The following is a 17,103-nucleotide window of genomic DNA, read 5'->3' as shown; positions in this document are numbered from 1 at the left end:
AATAAAAACATTGCGTCAATTTTCAATATTTTAGAGTTAAATCTAGTAAAACTTTAATATAAACTGAACTTAAACATTTAATTGTAGGAACCATAAACTGAGAATTGTCATGGCTAGTATTGAGCATAACTCAGGTTATGTACCATCCCGAGCCGCCCACCATTTAATCTGTGTCAGCTGACATACCATACTTAGGATATTAAATATTAAAATTGTGTAATCATATTATATTTAAAATTAGACAGTCTTGCAATTTATAGAAAAACAACTGTAAGTCTTCTTTCTATCAGTAAGGGCTTATATATATAACTCAAACACTCTCAACTCAACTCTCCCACCTAGAGAGTATGGACTACTAGCTTTCGTTTCATTTATGTAGGACATGATCATTGACCATAAATCTTCGGATTAGGAAACCTTAAAAATAATAAAGCAGGTAGCATTTTTGTTCAAGATTCAGTTTGTAGAGTCATGAAGGCTAGTTTTAACAAAATGTGAATATGGTTATGATACTTATTCTACTCGATTAGTTTTAGAAACACACAACCTGTCTGTCATTAGCAGCACTATGTCCATGCCAGCCATATTGACTGTTAAAGCTGTATCAACCTAATTTTTACAACATGACCGTGCTCAAAACTTACCAGCCCAGTTACTATAAGGCTAAACAAAAAGCAGCAAAAAGGCTTGCGATTGACTGCGATTTACTGTTTGTTCTTGCCAATACTTTGATTGACAGCTCAGTAGCACAATAGACATAACTTCAGTCGTTCCTTCCACTTGACACCAGCAAAACGACACCACCGGTGGTCTCACATGGAATCTCTAGTCTATATGACACCCAGTGATGTCAAAATGACTATTTGAGTGACTGATAGTATAAACTTTACTGCTTGAACTTAATTGGAGTTTTCATATCAACAACTAAGCAACTATGTAACATCACTAATAGTCGGTGGTGTCGTACGGACTAGAGATTCCATATGACACCACCGGTGGTGTCGTTTTGGTGGTGTCAAGTGGAATGATCGACTTCAGCAGTCTGGAACTAGTCATATACATACTTCACGACGTCTGCATCTACGGTACGTCGATGACAGTCTCCGATATTAATGGTATTATAATCAGTAGGGTATACGGTACAGGAGAAGGTCACGGTTTAATTCCTGTCTCATGGCTCCGGCGCACGCAACTGTATCGTAATTCGCCTCTGCAAATACGAAACTGATGTAAAGGACAATTATTGCCATATTTGCTTTGTATTTTTTGTTCAGCAAAATGCAGTCAACATTTGTAGCCATGTAGCTTCGATAACAAGTAACCTTGACTCTCTAAGCCAGGGGTCACTAATTAGTTTCGCTCGGGGTCCGCTTTAAGACATGAAATGACCTTCGCGGTCCACACATTTTTGAAAAAAAAATATTAAACAAAGTTAATAACGGAAATTACAAAGGTATTTATTTAGATATCAATGAGATGAGATAAGAATGAATCTCTCTGAAGTTTGGAATAAAATATTGGTGCAAGCTATAGATATTGACATTAAATCCTAGAGATGATGAAGTCCTAAGATAAACGAAGGTCATCTTCGAACATGCTTGGTCCGCACACAATGGGTCGGCGGTCCGGATGCGGACCGCGGTCCGCCATTTGGTGACTCCTTCTCTAAGCATTGTTAATAGTAAAACAGCTTTTATCAACTACTAGATAAGCCCGCAACTCCGTTGTATCGAATTTAGTTTATCGCGCTGGAACCGTACATTTTCCGGGAAAAAAGTATCCTTCGTCCTTTATCTGTAGCCCTAGCACGGTGACCAGTGGAAATGCGAAAGTATAGACAAACTGTGGAGATATGGTGGAGATAAACTTAAGGTGTAATTTTTCGTTCCGAAAAATTCAATTAAAGTGCCACTTTATGACAGACTATAGTCACAAACTGTGGAGATAAACTTAAGGTACCGTTCCGATCGTTTTTCGTTCCGAAGAATTCAATTCAAATGCCACTTTATGACAGAATATAGTCCTAAAAATTCAAATAACATCTCACTTTATGATATATACTATAGTCTGTCATAAAGTGGCATTTTAATTGAATTTTTGTCGGTCGCGATTAGCCGCGGTAAAGATCGGAACGGCACCTTAAGTTTATGTCCACAGTTTGTCTTGTTTGTCAGTGTGCATTTCTACTTTTCGCCGTGCTAGCACTACAGGTCTCAAAGTATCTCCATACAAAATTTCAGCAAAATCAGTTCAGCGGTCTGGGCGTGAAGAGGTAACAGACAAAACTTTCGCATTTATAATATAAATACTTATATTACTGTTATGTCTATACAGACAAGACGTTTAAACAGTACGTTTTGTTAGCAAAAAAGTAGACAATGTCCTTTCCCGTAGCCTGCTCTATTATGTATCTGAGCCATTAAATCAATCCAGTAGTTCCTGAGATTAGTGCTTTCAAACAAACAAACTCTTTAGCTATATAATTAGTACAGATATACTCAAAGAATTAATATAACAACTGTCCATTGTCTGTTTAGGTTACGTAGTAACTATTTACTCATCTGTGGTTTAGTTTAGGTACCAGTCCCTAATATGATCTCTATTTCTTCTAAATCTATCTTATAATCTGCCTTTGGTCAGATATAAGGCAAGAGAATATGTCAATTTCAGAGTGTGTAGTGTATGTCATGAGTAGTTTCTGAAACTAGTAGGCCGTTTTTCATATAAAGTTTCTGATAGTTTTAATACAATTATAGTTTCATAAACAATCACAAATTATATAATTACATCTTTGCTATGGTTACTTCTTATCAGGTATGCAAAAAGTTCATTTGTTACGGACACCACACAAGTTTTCCATTATTATAATGTGTTTGGATTTAAATTAGCCTCTAAATGCTATAATGAACCTTATGTCGTTGTCATAAAGGTCCTAAATAACATCAAAACGCACAATAGGCTTTGAATATTTGCTTTGAATACTCCACAACCTACATCCGTTCAGGTTGCCATGGTTACGCATCAGTTAGGCCGATAGTTTTTCCGGCTTTTCCTATTTCCTAAACAGTTTTTCATACACAATGTGACTTTTGTTTTTTTTACAATGTTTTCGACATGTTTTGATGTGTGTTTTGACATATTTTACAAACATTCAACCCGCTGTGATATTTTTATCGGTTTTTACAATTTTTAAGTTGATTTTTTAGATATGGCGTATAATTTCGACAGTGGACAAGTAAGTTTTAAATTATTTATTTATATGATACTTATATTTTTAATGAACATTAACTACTAAAGTTCTATCTATCACTGCTAGTACGACCAAATGGTTAGCCTTTTGGGCTGCAAGACGCAAGTGTAGTTTGGTACAAGTTTGGTTGCAGAAATAATTGAGAGCTTTGTATTAGTAATATTAGTTACCGCGCGGGAACCGTAGATTTTTCCGGGATAAAAAGTATCCTATGTCCTTTCCCGAGTCTCGAAGTATCTTTATACCAAATTTCAGCAAAATCGGTTGAGCTGTTTGGGCGTAAAGAGGTAACAGAGAGACAGATTTTCGCATTCATAATATTAGTAGTATGGAATATCTATTTAAAAGGATTTTACTATATATATACTTTTGTATAAAATTATCATAATTTATTCCTAAACAATTCATATCAATTGTTTCCAACAAAACACAGATCAACTTGGCTCGCTAGTAATCCCGTTTTTTAGCGCCGGCACCTGCAACCTTCCCCTATTCTATTTCGCGAAGAACATTTTTTATTTGCTAACAAATTGTAATTCCTTTAATCCAACTTAGATACATCCAATTACGTTGTAAACATTGTTTGAAAAGCTGGCCATTGGATATGCAACTCTATTAAGACACCCTCAAAGTCCAAAATGCAAAATGACGAGGGGTAGGTGGTAGTTACTGCAGGGGTGCGATTCTGTTTGGTCGCGAATGACTATTTTTCACGGCTCCTGCACGTTTTAATCCTCGTTTGACGTCTGTCCAATAGCCACTATTAATGGCTATCTTTTATCTATTGTTAGTTTTTTTATAGTTTCCCTGTTTTTGGGGTTCTATTCCGCGATGGAGAGTGCGAGGCGATATGTTATGTAGCTTTTAAATATATTTCACTTGTGCAAATAACGCTAGCCCGGGACCTTTCTCTGGCAACTTGGTTTGTACTGACAAGTAGTGATATTTTTTTGAGAAAATAGAAATAAGTATACTTATATTTAAATATCAAATTACATTAAAATGCAGCTTAAATATAATTAAATAACCTTAGTAGTTTTAAGAAACCGAAATGTTATCTTGCAAAGACGCAAATTACTGTTAAACATATTACTGTAAAAACGATCTAAAGGTTTCTCACCAACTGCATAATAACATTATTATGTATTTTTATAATGGTTAATACCCTACTCATCTACTGCATAATATGTATTTATACTCGTATGATCAATGTTAATACATACAAAAAATATGATAGCACTATCTACATACTATGCCTCTACCTCTTGCGTGACTTACTCGCGGAAGCGGAAGCTTACGCCCAAGCTGACTTGGGCCTAAACGCCTAACCTCAAATGGACTATAAAAATAGGCTCACGAGGTACCATGTGCTAAATATAAACATTTTAGGCGTTTGCGTAACTTTAAGAGGCTATATTGTTTCTGTGCGTTGCAGCGACGCGCGACAAAGAATAGGTGCAAGATGGTGACAGCACAGCCCGTTGGTCATACCGTATAGTCTACATGGGAGGGACACGGCGTGTCAAAGTTGATAAGTTGGTCAATTTTGGCGGATAGTGCTGTGTCTCGAATGGTGTCGCGTAGTTCCACTGCCACGTGATGCTGTTTAACTCATACAAAATCAAAGAGTATAGGCCGTAGGCGCGTTCACTCAACTGTGGCATAGTATGATAGTATTCCGCCTAGTGCAGTTTCGCCTCTATTCAATAACTTTATCTCCTGACTCCAGTCCGTGGTTCGATTAACGTGGCGTCGGATAAAACAATGGCGTAAATGTAGCACAATTCGGGTGGGTTACACCAACTTACTTTAACTATAACTTTAACTACAATGCAAAATGTCAAATCTTTGGTTAAAGTCAAAAAATGGACGCCATATTATTTAACCATAACCATAGAGCTCGACAAGGCTCCTTCAAGCCCCATAAGAGCACCGGTGATCGCGACAACAATTAAATAGAATACAATAGCATTTCCTGGAACCCGCGATCGAAGTAGGTACTATATGCACGTGGCGAAAAAAGGAACTAACGCTGACATTATACAAAAACGCCATTTTTGACAGTTCTCCTTTACCAGCAGCGCCCCCGCCCACGTTCATTTAAAGTCTTGTCGGACCAGCAAGGTCTTCTGTCAAATTCTGTGGTCAAAGTTAAGGTTAAAGTTAAATTAGCCTTAAACATAACTATAACTTTGACCATAACTTTAACTTTAACCACGCCTCTGGTGCAACCCACCTTAAGGGTGGGCATATCATAAAATATGTATGTAAATATGTATGTAAAATTTGTGGTTTCGGATGATGAGGAGGATCGACTCACGGCGCCCCTCTTGCCTTTCCACGGCGCACCAGGGCGCCGCAGCGCACAGTTTGGGAACCCCTGCTTTAGTCCATCATTCTGATCCAGAGATCGTGTAATCGTTTATTTGATGGACTGATAATTTTTTTAACATGATCTTTCCGGTCATCGTTCTGGCGTCAGCCTCAGTCTCAGACTGATGGACTGAATTGATGCCAAACTGACCATGTAACCATAATCTAACGCAACTGAGTAATGCAAGTTATCCAAGCTTACGAGTTATAATAGTGCTGTAATTTTAGGGTCAATTCAGACCGCAACGCGACGCGTAGATGCATAGAATGAATTTGTACTGAATTGACAGATTTCAACTGCGTGAGACGTCTTGCAAATCTGGCAAATCCATACATATTTAGAAATGTATCTACGCGTCGCATTGCGGTCTGAATTGACCCTAATTGTTAACTTTTACAATGGACTAGAATCTATATATAGCTTTCAGTAAGCTTTTAGCTTCACTTCTGAAGTTCAGGGACAGGTATGACGAAAATACTTCTATAGAAATAACGTAGGAAAGGAAATTATTTTTTGTTCTATTTTAAAACCTTAACAGCTTGAGTAATTATTTAGTTACTATCGACAAAGTGTTCGATTAACCAGGCATACCAAAAAAATCAGAAGCGCTGCTGAATTGTGAGCACGCACACATACCTATTACCTACTTAGGAGTAACGTGTACCTAATAGGTACGTAGGTCAACTACACTTGCAGTTGTTGCGGTTAAAATTTTGAGGTGCTCTGCAGTAATATGCATATTTTTTAAATCTGGCAAGAATTTTGTCGTTATTAGGTACATTAATATGCAAATCATATTTGTAATTGCCGTAAAGCATTAACAATACTTTCAATAAACACAAAGGGGTGCGACGAGATAATACTAAATTATTGCGGGTATTTAAATTTAGTCACCCGAGTGACGTATATGGGGTAAATAATAATTTGCAACCCCACAGATGATTATAACGCCCCGAACAAGGGGCTGAAAGGGTAGCTGACACCTGATCAATCGTATTGAACGAGGTTTTTTAAATTTAATTATTGTAACTACATGTTATAGTGTTTGTAATTATTTTAAGTATAGTCATAGACGTGTAATTGTGATGGAGAAACCAAGAGCGTCGAATACGCGTACAAATGGTACGCGGCATAACATTTTTGTATGAAGGTTTTTTCAGTCAAATATACGAGTAGACATTATACGTCGTGCCATATTTATGAAACAAATCATAACTATCTAAATAACTCTCTATTCCGTACCTAAAGGGTAGAGGAGACCCTATTCTAAAACTTCAATGTTTGACTGTTTGTCTGGAGACAGAGGCTGTATCTCAAGAACAGTAAGTAATAGCTGGAGGTAATAAAATAATGTTTGCCAAGAATTGGCTATATAATGATACAGAACCGTTCGTGCGTGAATTTTTTATGATTCGTGTACCTAGGCATTAAACCCACTCTTTATAAAATCCCAAAATCCTTAAAACAAGGCAAGGTGTACATCACCTCAGCAGCTGATGTGATGTCTTTACTATTGCTAAGAGCTACTAACATTATCTTACCATCACCAAGAGTACCTAAGACTTCATTCATATAGTTTCAAGCTTAGAGAAGTCTTCTCATTTCAAAGCATAAAGAAAAAGCACACGTTATCGAAGTGTGGTTTGTTGTCATTAAAAATTCAGCGTCGATAGGGGTCCGCATGAAAGTTTAATTCTGCGCCACGCGACTGTCACGCGCCACCCTTCATCGCTGCGGTTCCGCATGTTTTATTCACCACCTCTCTGTGACTTCATCTCGGGAGAGTTTGTGGCCAATTCGGTGTGTCTCATGAGAGAGAGAATTTGAATACTCGAAGGTATTTCGAGTGGTCAGTGAACTTGTTTGTGTTTTGGTTTTTTTTAGTTCGTAATTCATACTGATATTATTAATGAAATGTCTGTTTGTTTCCTCTTTTGAAGAGGCTCTTCATACTCAAATCTCTGAACCAATTTTAATGAAGTTTAGTAGGGAGGTGCTTTAAGTACCAGGAAGGGACGTAGGACAGTAATTATTGTTCTGCGTTTTTTAAATTGCAATAACTTAGTTGGCGAAAGTGGGGCTTTAACGTTTGATTGAAGTAAATTGTTTATGAATTTCCGACTACCATCTGATTCATCGATTTTGCATATTCTGAGTCAAGTAATCATCGCCTAAATCAAAATGATCGTGCTGATAGGGATTGGCACCTGCCAATACCACATGACTTCTTCCTACTAATTCCACTTTTGAGTTCCAATTATTGTCGAAACTCGAACTACTTTAATTGTTCGACGAGATACGACGAGATAGTATTAGGGCTCAATTTATACCGGCGCGGAATGGAATGGAAGCGACTTTTTGCAACGCTGTTCACAATGAACTTTATGTCAAAAGTATAACTGAAATGAAATAGGAGCCAATACATAACGCACGTCTTCCGCGGAATTCTCGAGAATTCTCCGGTGCCAATTTCCTGGCATCAGGCGAAATTGACGCTTCCATTCCGTTCTATTTCGCGGCGGTGTAACTGAGCCTTAGGTACAGATAAAATAAAATAAATCAAGCAGTACTTTAGAGTAGGTATATATAGGTCATTTACATTGATAAAAATTTTGATTGCGCAACATCGTGCAATAGTAGCTATAGTTAAAAATCTGTAACGATAATACTTATCGCAAGAATAAATAAAAGAAAATCTGTAACGATAATACTTATCCAAACAAAAAATCCAAGATCACCTGTCTCTGCTTACTCTTTGTCTGAAGAACCTATCCATAGCACAACTACAGCCACATTGTGCTTACTCTAGGTACCTATAAAGACTTCAATATTATATCATATTCTATCTCTGTCTAAAGAACTATCCATAGCACAACAATAGTCGCATTATGCTTTCTCTACATCAAAAGATTCCAATATTATTTTATCTACAGTTTAACAAAGAAACAGCGCCTCGGCGTCTTTGCAACTGGGAGGTCCCACGTTGGGCGCCATCGCGAGCTCGGCCTGTCCAAATGCGGCCGGAGCCGAAGCCAATATGTGACATAAACGGCCGGTTCTTGCCGGGCGCGCCCCGGGGCACTTCGAAGTGCTTCGGACACTATACGGGTACTTGGGACATGCCGAGGAAGATTACTAGGCAAGTTGGTAAGTACGAGCCCCACGTTGGGCGCCAAGAGTAAATGAGATGTGAAGCCCTGTGAAAGGAGTTACTCACGGCCAATCAACGGGACTTTAAGTAAAATATTTTTCACATTTTTCCTAAAGTTGCAGTTTCTGAATAAGTAATAATATTGTTTTGTGTGCATTGAAACCTAATTACATATATCATGAAAACTGTAAACATCAAAGTAATTTGAAAGGTTGAACATACAATAACAATTGAAGCTCTACAATTTGTAATGTAATATTGAAATATCCATGAATACACTTCCTACTAGATATCGTGTTCTACCGCAGTTTACATGACATCTTGCTCCAACTTGAAAGCCTGCTGACGTCATAGCTTTTTATTATTAATATACTGCACGCTATTACCTTTACATTTGTCAAGCAATAAAAACGACATTAGCAAATAATGAATTATTTGCTTTTTGTCTTCTTATGCGACTTTTCTGGCTTAATACATCAAACTTTACTTTAGTAAACAAATCAGCCTGCATTATGTTAACTAGATTTAAGTCTCATATACCCAAGTCACCTTATGTCTTAATAAGAAATATAACGGGTTACCTGATGGAAAGCAACTTCCGTCGCCCATGGACACTCGCAGCATCAGAAGAGCTGCAGGTGCGTTGCCGGCCTTTTAAGAGGGAATAAGGTAATAGAGGAGGGTAGAGATGGGAAGGGAAGGGAATAGGGGAGCGTAGGGAATAGGGGAATTTAGGGAAAAGAATAGGGTAGGGATTGGGCCTCCGGTAAACTCACTCACTCGGCGAAACATAGCGCAAGCGCTGTTTCGCGCCGGTTTTCTGTGAGAACGTGGTATTTCTCCGGTCGAGCCGGCCCATTCGTGCCGAAGCATGGCTCTCCCATGTTTATGTGTTGGGCTAGATTTTTAGAGGACATGACTGTGTGTCTTATACTGTGTCATTACTAAGTTACTTATAATATTATGTTATTGTAGCTGCGGAACTATCAAAGGAGCCCCCGGATGGTCGTTTCTCGGATTGGCTCCATTTGCGTGAGCAGCGAGCGAACACCGCGCGCAGGCGCGAGGACACAACCTTTGACAGAACTGCTGAAAGGAAACTTGACGACTTCAGAGTAAGTTGAGACGGTTAGAGGGCAGGTGTTGTTTACTGTTAAAAGTTGAGTGGCTTTAACTTAAGTCGTAGTTGTGTTTGGACGTATAACTTAGTAAGTAATTTCGATTAACAAAATATATACAGACGAACATATTTCCTCCTCCTTTTTGGGAGTCGGTTAATAATTGATCACCAATTGGTTAATAGTAAACTGTATATTCTTCGCGGTCAAAATCTATATGTCCATACCATTTTCCGGGATAAAAAGTATCCTATGTTCTTTTCCGGAACTCAAAGTTGAAAGTATCTCCATACATAGTTTAGGCGTAAAGATGTAACAGACACCTTCGTATTTATAATACATATCGACGGTCCCTACGTATAAAAGGACATGTCCAAAATAGCAAAAATTTTTTATTGCATCATGCACTTCCATATAATGAGACGCATATTCCTACATTTTTTTTTCTGTCACAAGTAATTCCAAAGATAAAAAGACGTAAATGACGACAAGTTGGGAGGATTATTAGATTTTAGTGTGGTAGATGCGGACATCTATACTTACCGTCTTGTACCGCGTTGGAAATTACGCACCGTCCCGCGACATGTCGTACATGTCCGTTTCTACCTCTAAGGTAGAGAATTATTTATAGACTTGTTATCATTTACGTTCAGTTATTATGAGATTTTTGTTTGTTTTCAGTGGGACTAGTGCCACACATTCAGTCAAATTTTAACCAATATGAATATTTAAGTGTTATAAATAATCAGTGACGTGAAATAATGGCTGCAACGGAGGCTGAGGCTTCTTTTCATGATGAACAACCATCAGGGCCTTACCGGTATGGATATGGAGCAAAAAAATCTCTTTTGTTGTTCGAGGCCCCACAATAATCATTAATTTTATTTTGATTTTAATATATTTCTTAAAGCGCCAACAAAAAAACGTAATTTGATGAAAATTTCTACTATTGCGGTTCTTGAGATGAACCTCGGCGATAGACGGACGGACCACATATAGAAAGCGAAGTCTGTTAGGTTCCCATTTTCAATTATTAAGCACGGAAACCTAAAAGCTTAAAAATATTTTATTATGTTACTTTATTTAAAAAAAAAATATCTTTATATTTGCGGCTTTGCAAGAACATTGAGTATGAGTTTCGATTGTATATTTGTTTTGCGAACAAAAAGCGTTAAATTATTTATGTATTAAATGAAATGTTATTTATTTTATTTAAAACAGTTAATAAATAATGTAACATTAATTAAAAACTATAAAGAACACTCCTTGTTCGCTCGATAGATAAACTAACGACGGTAAATAAGCCCTTTCAAATAATCTTCCCCGTTTTTTTCCATTTTCTTCTGTTTCCTTGCTCGTGTTTATTTTAGCGTGATAATTTATAGCCTATAACCTTCATCGATAAATGAGCTATCTAACACTAAAAGAATTTTCAAAATCGGACTAGTAATTCCTGCGATTAGGACGTTCAAACAAACAAACTCTTTAGCTCAATAATATTAGAATAGATAAGATGTTCTGTGGTCAATTTGGTAGTCGCCAATTGGAATGAAACACTATTTTGTTCCTGTGAGGAACGTGTAAGATGGTTATATCGATGCAGCTCTGTATTGAATGGTAATGCTCAAAATTACGACCTTCATAATTATATTCTCAAGAGTCAGTAAAAGCTGAATATAATAATCGACTCAGAATTATATTTTACCGTCCAGACTTGTCCACTGTAGAAGTTATAACGAACCCTCAAAGAATTTATTCATGTAAGATGCAATAAAAGTCTAAGGTTGTCAATGGTCACCTAGGGAAGGGAAATTGGAAAAGAAATTGACCTTGCTCAAGACGTAACCGAAAAGACCAAGAAGAAGAAATGTAGTTTTTGTTTTACCCTTTAGCGAAAACAGAATTAGTTAATATATTGATACTGAAATTTGTAGACTTTTGAAATCTATACAGTTTAACTTATCAAATAGTCACATTTCATTAGAATTTTTCATTTTAGACCTATAGTTATTGATGACATGTCCTTTTATTCGTTCATTATAACATAGAAAAAACTTCTTAAATTAGCAGCGTATAAAAAGATATGTCTGTATTTTTAGTTTTTCTTACTGAAGGGCCAGAATTTATATTACTCATACATTATAAACTTATAAATTATGACAATAAGAATCATTTTATAAAGTGCTGAATGAATTTAGGACCTAATATAATATTTTTATTCTTTCAACGTAAAACGGACATGTACGACTTAACCGTTTTTAAGCAGACAATTCAAGACTGAATTTGTCTTGACTTTTCAGCGTAAAAACGGTGATCTTGTAATTTTGGGGAAAATATTGAAAATATTTAAAATTGTGTTATATCATTAGAAACAGCCTACTTTAAGCTTTACAAATCAACCAAAAACATTGTGTTAATGTTTTATGATAATCTACAGTAACAGTTTGAATCTTAAAAACGCTCTCCTGAAAACCACTACTTTTGACATGTCGCTTTATACGTAGGGACCGTCGATATTAGTGGTCTAGTGGTACAGAGCGCGGCTCTTGACTCGGAGGTCGTGGGTTCGATTCCCGCGTTGGAAACATGTTATTTCCAAGTTTGGTTAGGACAATGCAGGCTGATCACCTGATTGTCTGACAAGTAAGATGATCCATGCGTCGGATGGGCATGTAAAAAGTCGGTCCTGCGCCTGATCTCTCGCCAGTCGTGTCGGTCGTCCGTCTCACTGGGTTATGAGAGTAAAGGAATAGAGAGTGTTCTTGTGTACTGCGCACACACTTGGGCACTATAAAATTACTCCTGCGTAGCTAGCCTGGTTTCAATGAAACCGGCCACCGTCACCGAAACCGGTGTGGGAGCTATTATTACATATTAGTATTGATTTCTTTAGAAATGTTTTTGTTCAGATTTTACGATTATTATCAAAGTATAACATCATGTTGACTGTTCTATTTACCGAAGTGCCTAACTACAATGTTGTAATAAGTAAAATGTGTTTTCGTAGATAAATTAACACCTGACGGGAGATAAGATACTGCAGTCGATAAACTTACGGCGATTACATATTTAGTAGAAAATGACTGATTATAGAGTCTATTACTAAGCCGCATTGGTAGTTCAAATTGTATTGAAATTATTCATTGATCAGATTAGAAGGCATTTAATAAATTAGAATGTTTTGGACATGACAATTGACAAGTTAAATTCCAAATTTTGCAATAAAAATCTCAAACATTGCAACTGCAACAGCAAAAAAAATATGTGTGACACACGAGGACTGCCGCAGTAAAGTTATTACTTATTACATATCAATTAAAAAAAAATTATCAACATAATTATGCAATTATAATTCGCATACCTACGTCTAGTCGCGCGCACATAAACATCGTGCCGAGGTCTGGCAAGTCTGTTAGGTTTTTTTGTTACGGAATTTCTTGATTCGGTCGCCGCGCTCAAAGCCTGCGATAAAAGTTATGCAATAGCTTAAAAAAAAACTTTCTTAAAATGTTAGTTTGTTATTATGGAGTGTAGATGGAGGAGAACTATCTCTGTGTGTAAAAAGTGTCCGCTGAAATGCGTTAAATTAGGGTGGCGCTACAGTAGCAACAGGGCAAATTTTAAATCATTTAGCAGCTTTTATTTCAGCTATTTTAGGTTATATTTTTCAAAATATATTGGTATTAACCCAGTAATTCTGTGACTCGGCTATTCGGCTAACTTCAATTTATATTTTGTCACCAACGGCTACATTCATTCCATACCCTTTGCTGCAGCTAGCGCCACTCTTGGAGGATTTTTCAACTGTTATTTACTGCGTACAGCTGGACACTTTTTATATATGATATAAGATATAAGATAGTTCTCCTCCATCTACACTCCATATTTGTTATGATGACGATAATTTACATTCCTTTTTTTTATTTCAGGCTAACGAATGTCCGTATCACAAAAATAGACCAAAAAAGATACTAAACGTTAAATTGTATTGAAGATAGCTAACGTTCATATTAATTTCCTCTTCCAAATTTGCATGTCTGTACCAAATGATTAGGATCAAGATAACAAATCTCAAGCGGAAAGTCCAGAAGTAAAAAACGACGAGGATCCTTTGGAACTTAACAAGAGAATAGAACCTACTGATAGCGATGGTAACGGTCCTTACGTACCAGGAGCAGAAACAGAAGACGATAAAAGACACGAGAGCTATGATCTGCTAGTTAAAGACGCAGTTGAAAAACTACACGGCCCGCAGGAAGATCCACAAGACAAATTCTGGCGAAAAGTAGCTGAGAATGCGAAAAACTTCGAGGAAGATGAAAACATGAAATTAGACAGAAAATCTGGCACCAAGTTACCGTATGTAAATGTCGTCCAAAATTTCAGTTTCGCTAAGAAAATGCACACTGGTAACTTGGAACATGAGCCGTTGCCTGATACTCTAGGATACAGACTTCTGCCTAAGGTCGGTGAGCATAGAGACTCTGATATTGTAGTTAAACCGTACGCTATAGGCTGGAAGGGCTACGGCGCTTCGGGGCCTACGTGCTGCACCAAAATGCGCGTCCATAGACCCAAAACCTGCGAGCCTAAAAAAGCTGCAGACGAGAAGAATACCAAGCAACGTCCAGCGACTTCGGTCTTGGGTTTAGGTGGTCAGTACAAAAAACCTCTATCACTAATGGATCTGGCCATATGTTGGGATTTTAAACCTAATGATACGAAGCAGGAACCGAAACCACCTAAACATATCGATGGATCAAACGGCTCCCTGGCTCCCGCCGTCTTTACCATGGTCCATACTCCGAAAGAGGAGGTCCAAGAAGCTATGGGAGAACACGCGTACTCAATATTCAATAGCAACCAAATTGTAGATAACGGCAAACACAGTGTACCATATTTTGAAAAAGATATGACCAAAGAGAGAAAGAAAGATTCTTGTGAAGTGCAAAATTGTGTCCAACACAATCGTCCCAAATCGAGGCCGGACAGTCGGAAGAGTTCGAACGAGTCTGTAAAAAAGTGCGACGGAAAAAACGGCTGCGGTACTCCTAAATCCGACCAAAGTTCCACCATAAAATCCAAACAGGAAAACGGTAGAGATAATTCGAATCAGAGCTTAGAATCTTACGATAAGACACCGCTAGCTCAAGGAAAACTAAAACATAGCTCACCGAACGAATCCTTCGGCTCGAGTCACTCGAAAAATTCGAACAACAACGCAAAGCATAGGCAGTGCACCTCATGCAATGCAAGGCCAGTGACCGACAAAATCGTAAAAGACGACTACAAATTCGCCTTCAAAGCTGGCAATCCCAATTCCGTTCAGAGCGACAGTTCAAAAGACTCCAAAGGGGTCAAAATTCCGAAGATGCGTCATCCTTACACGAAGAAGTCGTATACTATACCGACTTTAGCGCCCCCATTCACGATCTGGAGAGACGCTAATGCTACTGGATATCCGGAGCATTGGAGGCTGGCTAGTGTGTACCAGCACGCTTACAAACCGCCCGAGCAGCGCCGAAAACCACTCATAGCTAGCGTCTACCAGTAGAGTTGGGTGGTGTAGAAATAATTTAAGGGTATACAAGATATTGTAACAAAACTAAGTGACAATAATTTACGGTGTGCATATTGTGTTCGTTATATTATAAAGTTCACTATGAAAGTAGCAGCTCTAAAAGGGCAAAATTTTTTTGTGATTTATATGGGCAAGCGCCCCCACATCATGAATTTTCCATACAATGGTGAAAACAAAGTTAATCTTAAAAAGCGGTTACACGGGCAATAATTACGGCAATAATTGCTCGGCGGAGCGACGAATGGAGCGATCTGGAGCAGTTAGTGGAGCAATATGGAGCAATTTATTTCATATCGCTCAAATATTCGATGGCCACATCACTCAATATTGTATTGCGCAATATTGCCGCTTGTTGCCGCAAATTGCTTGATGTAGTCGTGACGTCAAAGTTGACGAGAATTGACTGGCTTTGAGCAATTTTAGTTGCCCGTATAAGCTCACCATTACAGCTCTGGTATTTTCACAGTGAACTCTCTACAAGTAACACACACACACCCTAAAGTAGTATCATTTAGTTTTCTTACACCCTGTATATTATCATTAGAGAAATTGATTCGATGTCAGATGACGGACCTGCGTTATTTGGTCAGGTCATGTCAAGTCAATGTTGGTTGTGATCGGCCCATAAAGTTAATATACCTAGCGGAATAGAAAAACAAAGGCCTGAGCAAGAGAGATGTCACTATCAGTAACACTGCGTGGTAAAAAGAGACGTGTGATACATGACAGCAGCACTCTTTTTTTGACGTCCAGTCGGCACGTGCCGCACGTTGACAATTTAATCTCATAGAATTCATGTTCAATCATACTTGTGTAAGTGTATACGTACCGTACACATATTTTTCACACAGATGAAAACCAATTTTGGTTACGTTTGACAGCTCGAGATTGTTGCTCTATTTCGCTAGGTTTATTAACTTTATGGATCGGCCAGACTTTCTCTGGTGGTTCATGATCAAGGTAAAATGCATCTGAACAGAATGTGCTCTATGTTTTGTTCAGATTATTTTACCTTTGACGACCAATAAAAATGTCTCTCGTAAGAACTTGAAAGTAAATTCCTTATAGTAAAGGTTTTAAATTATAAACAAACGTGGAAACTCTAAATCCTCCAAAAACTATTTAAAGTTTGTAGTGTAAATTTAGTATCTATTGTAAAGATTAAGCATTGTATAACTTAAAGAAAGCTAGCAGAAAAAAATGTTCTCTATTAAAAAAGTGACTTAATTAACATTAAAAGGAATACAAAAGAGTTATAGTTATTTGGATAAAGAGTTATAGACTTTGTTCGTTTAATCAAGTGGCATAATGACAACAGCTTATAATATCTTTGTATTTTACCAATTTACAGTAATTTTACTATATTACTTTTTCATATCCTTGATAAAAATAAACTTTTGCCCTTTGATACGTGTTATCATTTAAATACCACCTACGTCTTTGTTTCAGATAATTATTGTAAATTAAACATTAAAAGATGCATATTAAGATAAAATTAAAGTGGTATAAATATTTGCATACGGTCTATCTGATTTATTCAACTTAGATTTAGTCTTATACTGAGTACAATATTTTTGGGTTTAAATACTCAAATGCTTTGTCGCATTGGCGATTATAGACGAGTTATCG

The 17,103-nt window shown here is 37.4% G+C and overlaps 1 protein-coding gene across 1 annotated transcript; it reads left to right on the top strand.

Annotated features, from left to right (window-relative positions):
• Positions 1-3,135: 3,135 nt before the first annotated feature.
• Positions 3,136-15,736, top strand: LOC121735021. The gene is made up of 5 exons (XM_042125689.1): positions 3,136-3,235; positions 8,558-8,771; positions 9,751-9,890; positions 13,823-13,879; positions 13,948-15,736. Exons 1-5 carry the CDS (start codon positions 3,209-3,211, stop codon positions 15,445-15,447), a joined length of 1,938 nt encoding a protein of 645 aa, XP_041981623.1. The 5' UTR covers positions 3,136-3,208; the 3' UTR covers positions 15,448-15,736.
• The last annotated feature ends 1,367 nt before the right edge of the window (positions 15,737-17,103 follow it).

Source organism: Aricia agestis, chromosome 16, assembly GCF_905147365.1.
Source record: "Aricia agestis chromosome 16, ilAriAges1.1, whole genome shotgun sequence".
In the NCBI taxonomy this organism is placed as follows: domain Eukaryota; kingdom Metazoa; phylum Arthropoda; class Insecta; order Lepidoptera; family Lycaenidae; genus Aricia; species Aricia agestis.
This window is presented reverse-complemented; position numbering and strand designations above follow the sequence as displayed.

Coding starts and splice junctions, on each gene's coding strand:
- LOC121735021 (XM_042125689.1), top strand. CDS start 3,209: ATGGCGTATAATTTCGACAGTGGACAA. Junction 8,772..9,750: donor GAAGATTACTAGGCAAGTTG/GTAAGTACGAGC, acceptor ATGTTATTGTAG/CTGCGGAACTATCAAAGGAG. Junction 9,891..13,822: donor GGAAACTTGACGACTTCAGA/GTAAGTTGAGAC, acceptor TTTTTATTTCAG/GCTAACGAATGTCCGTATCA.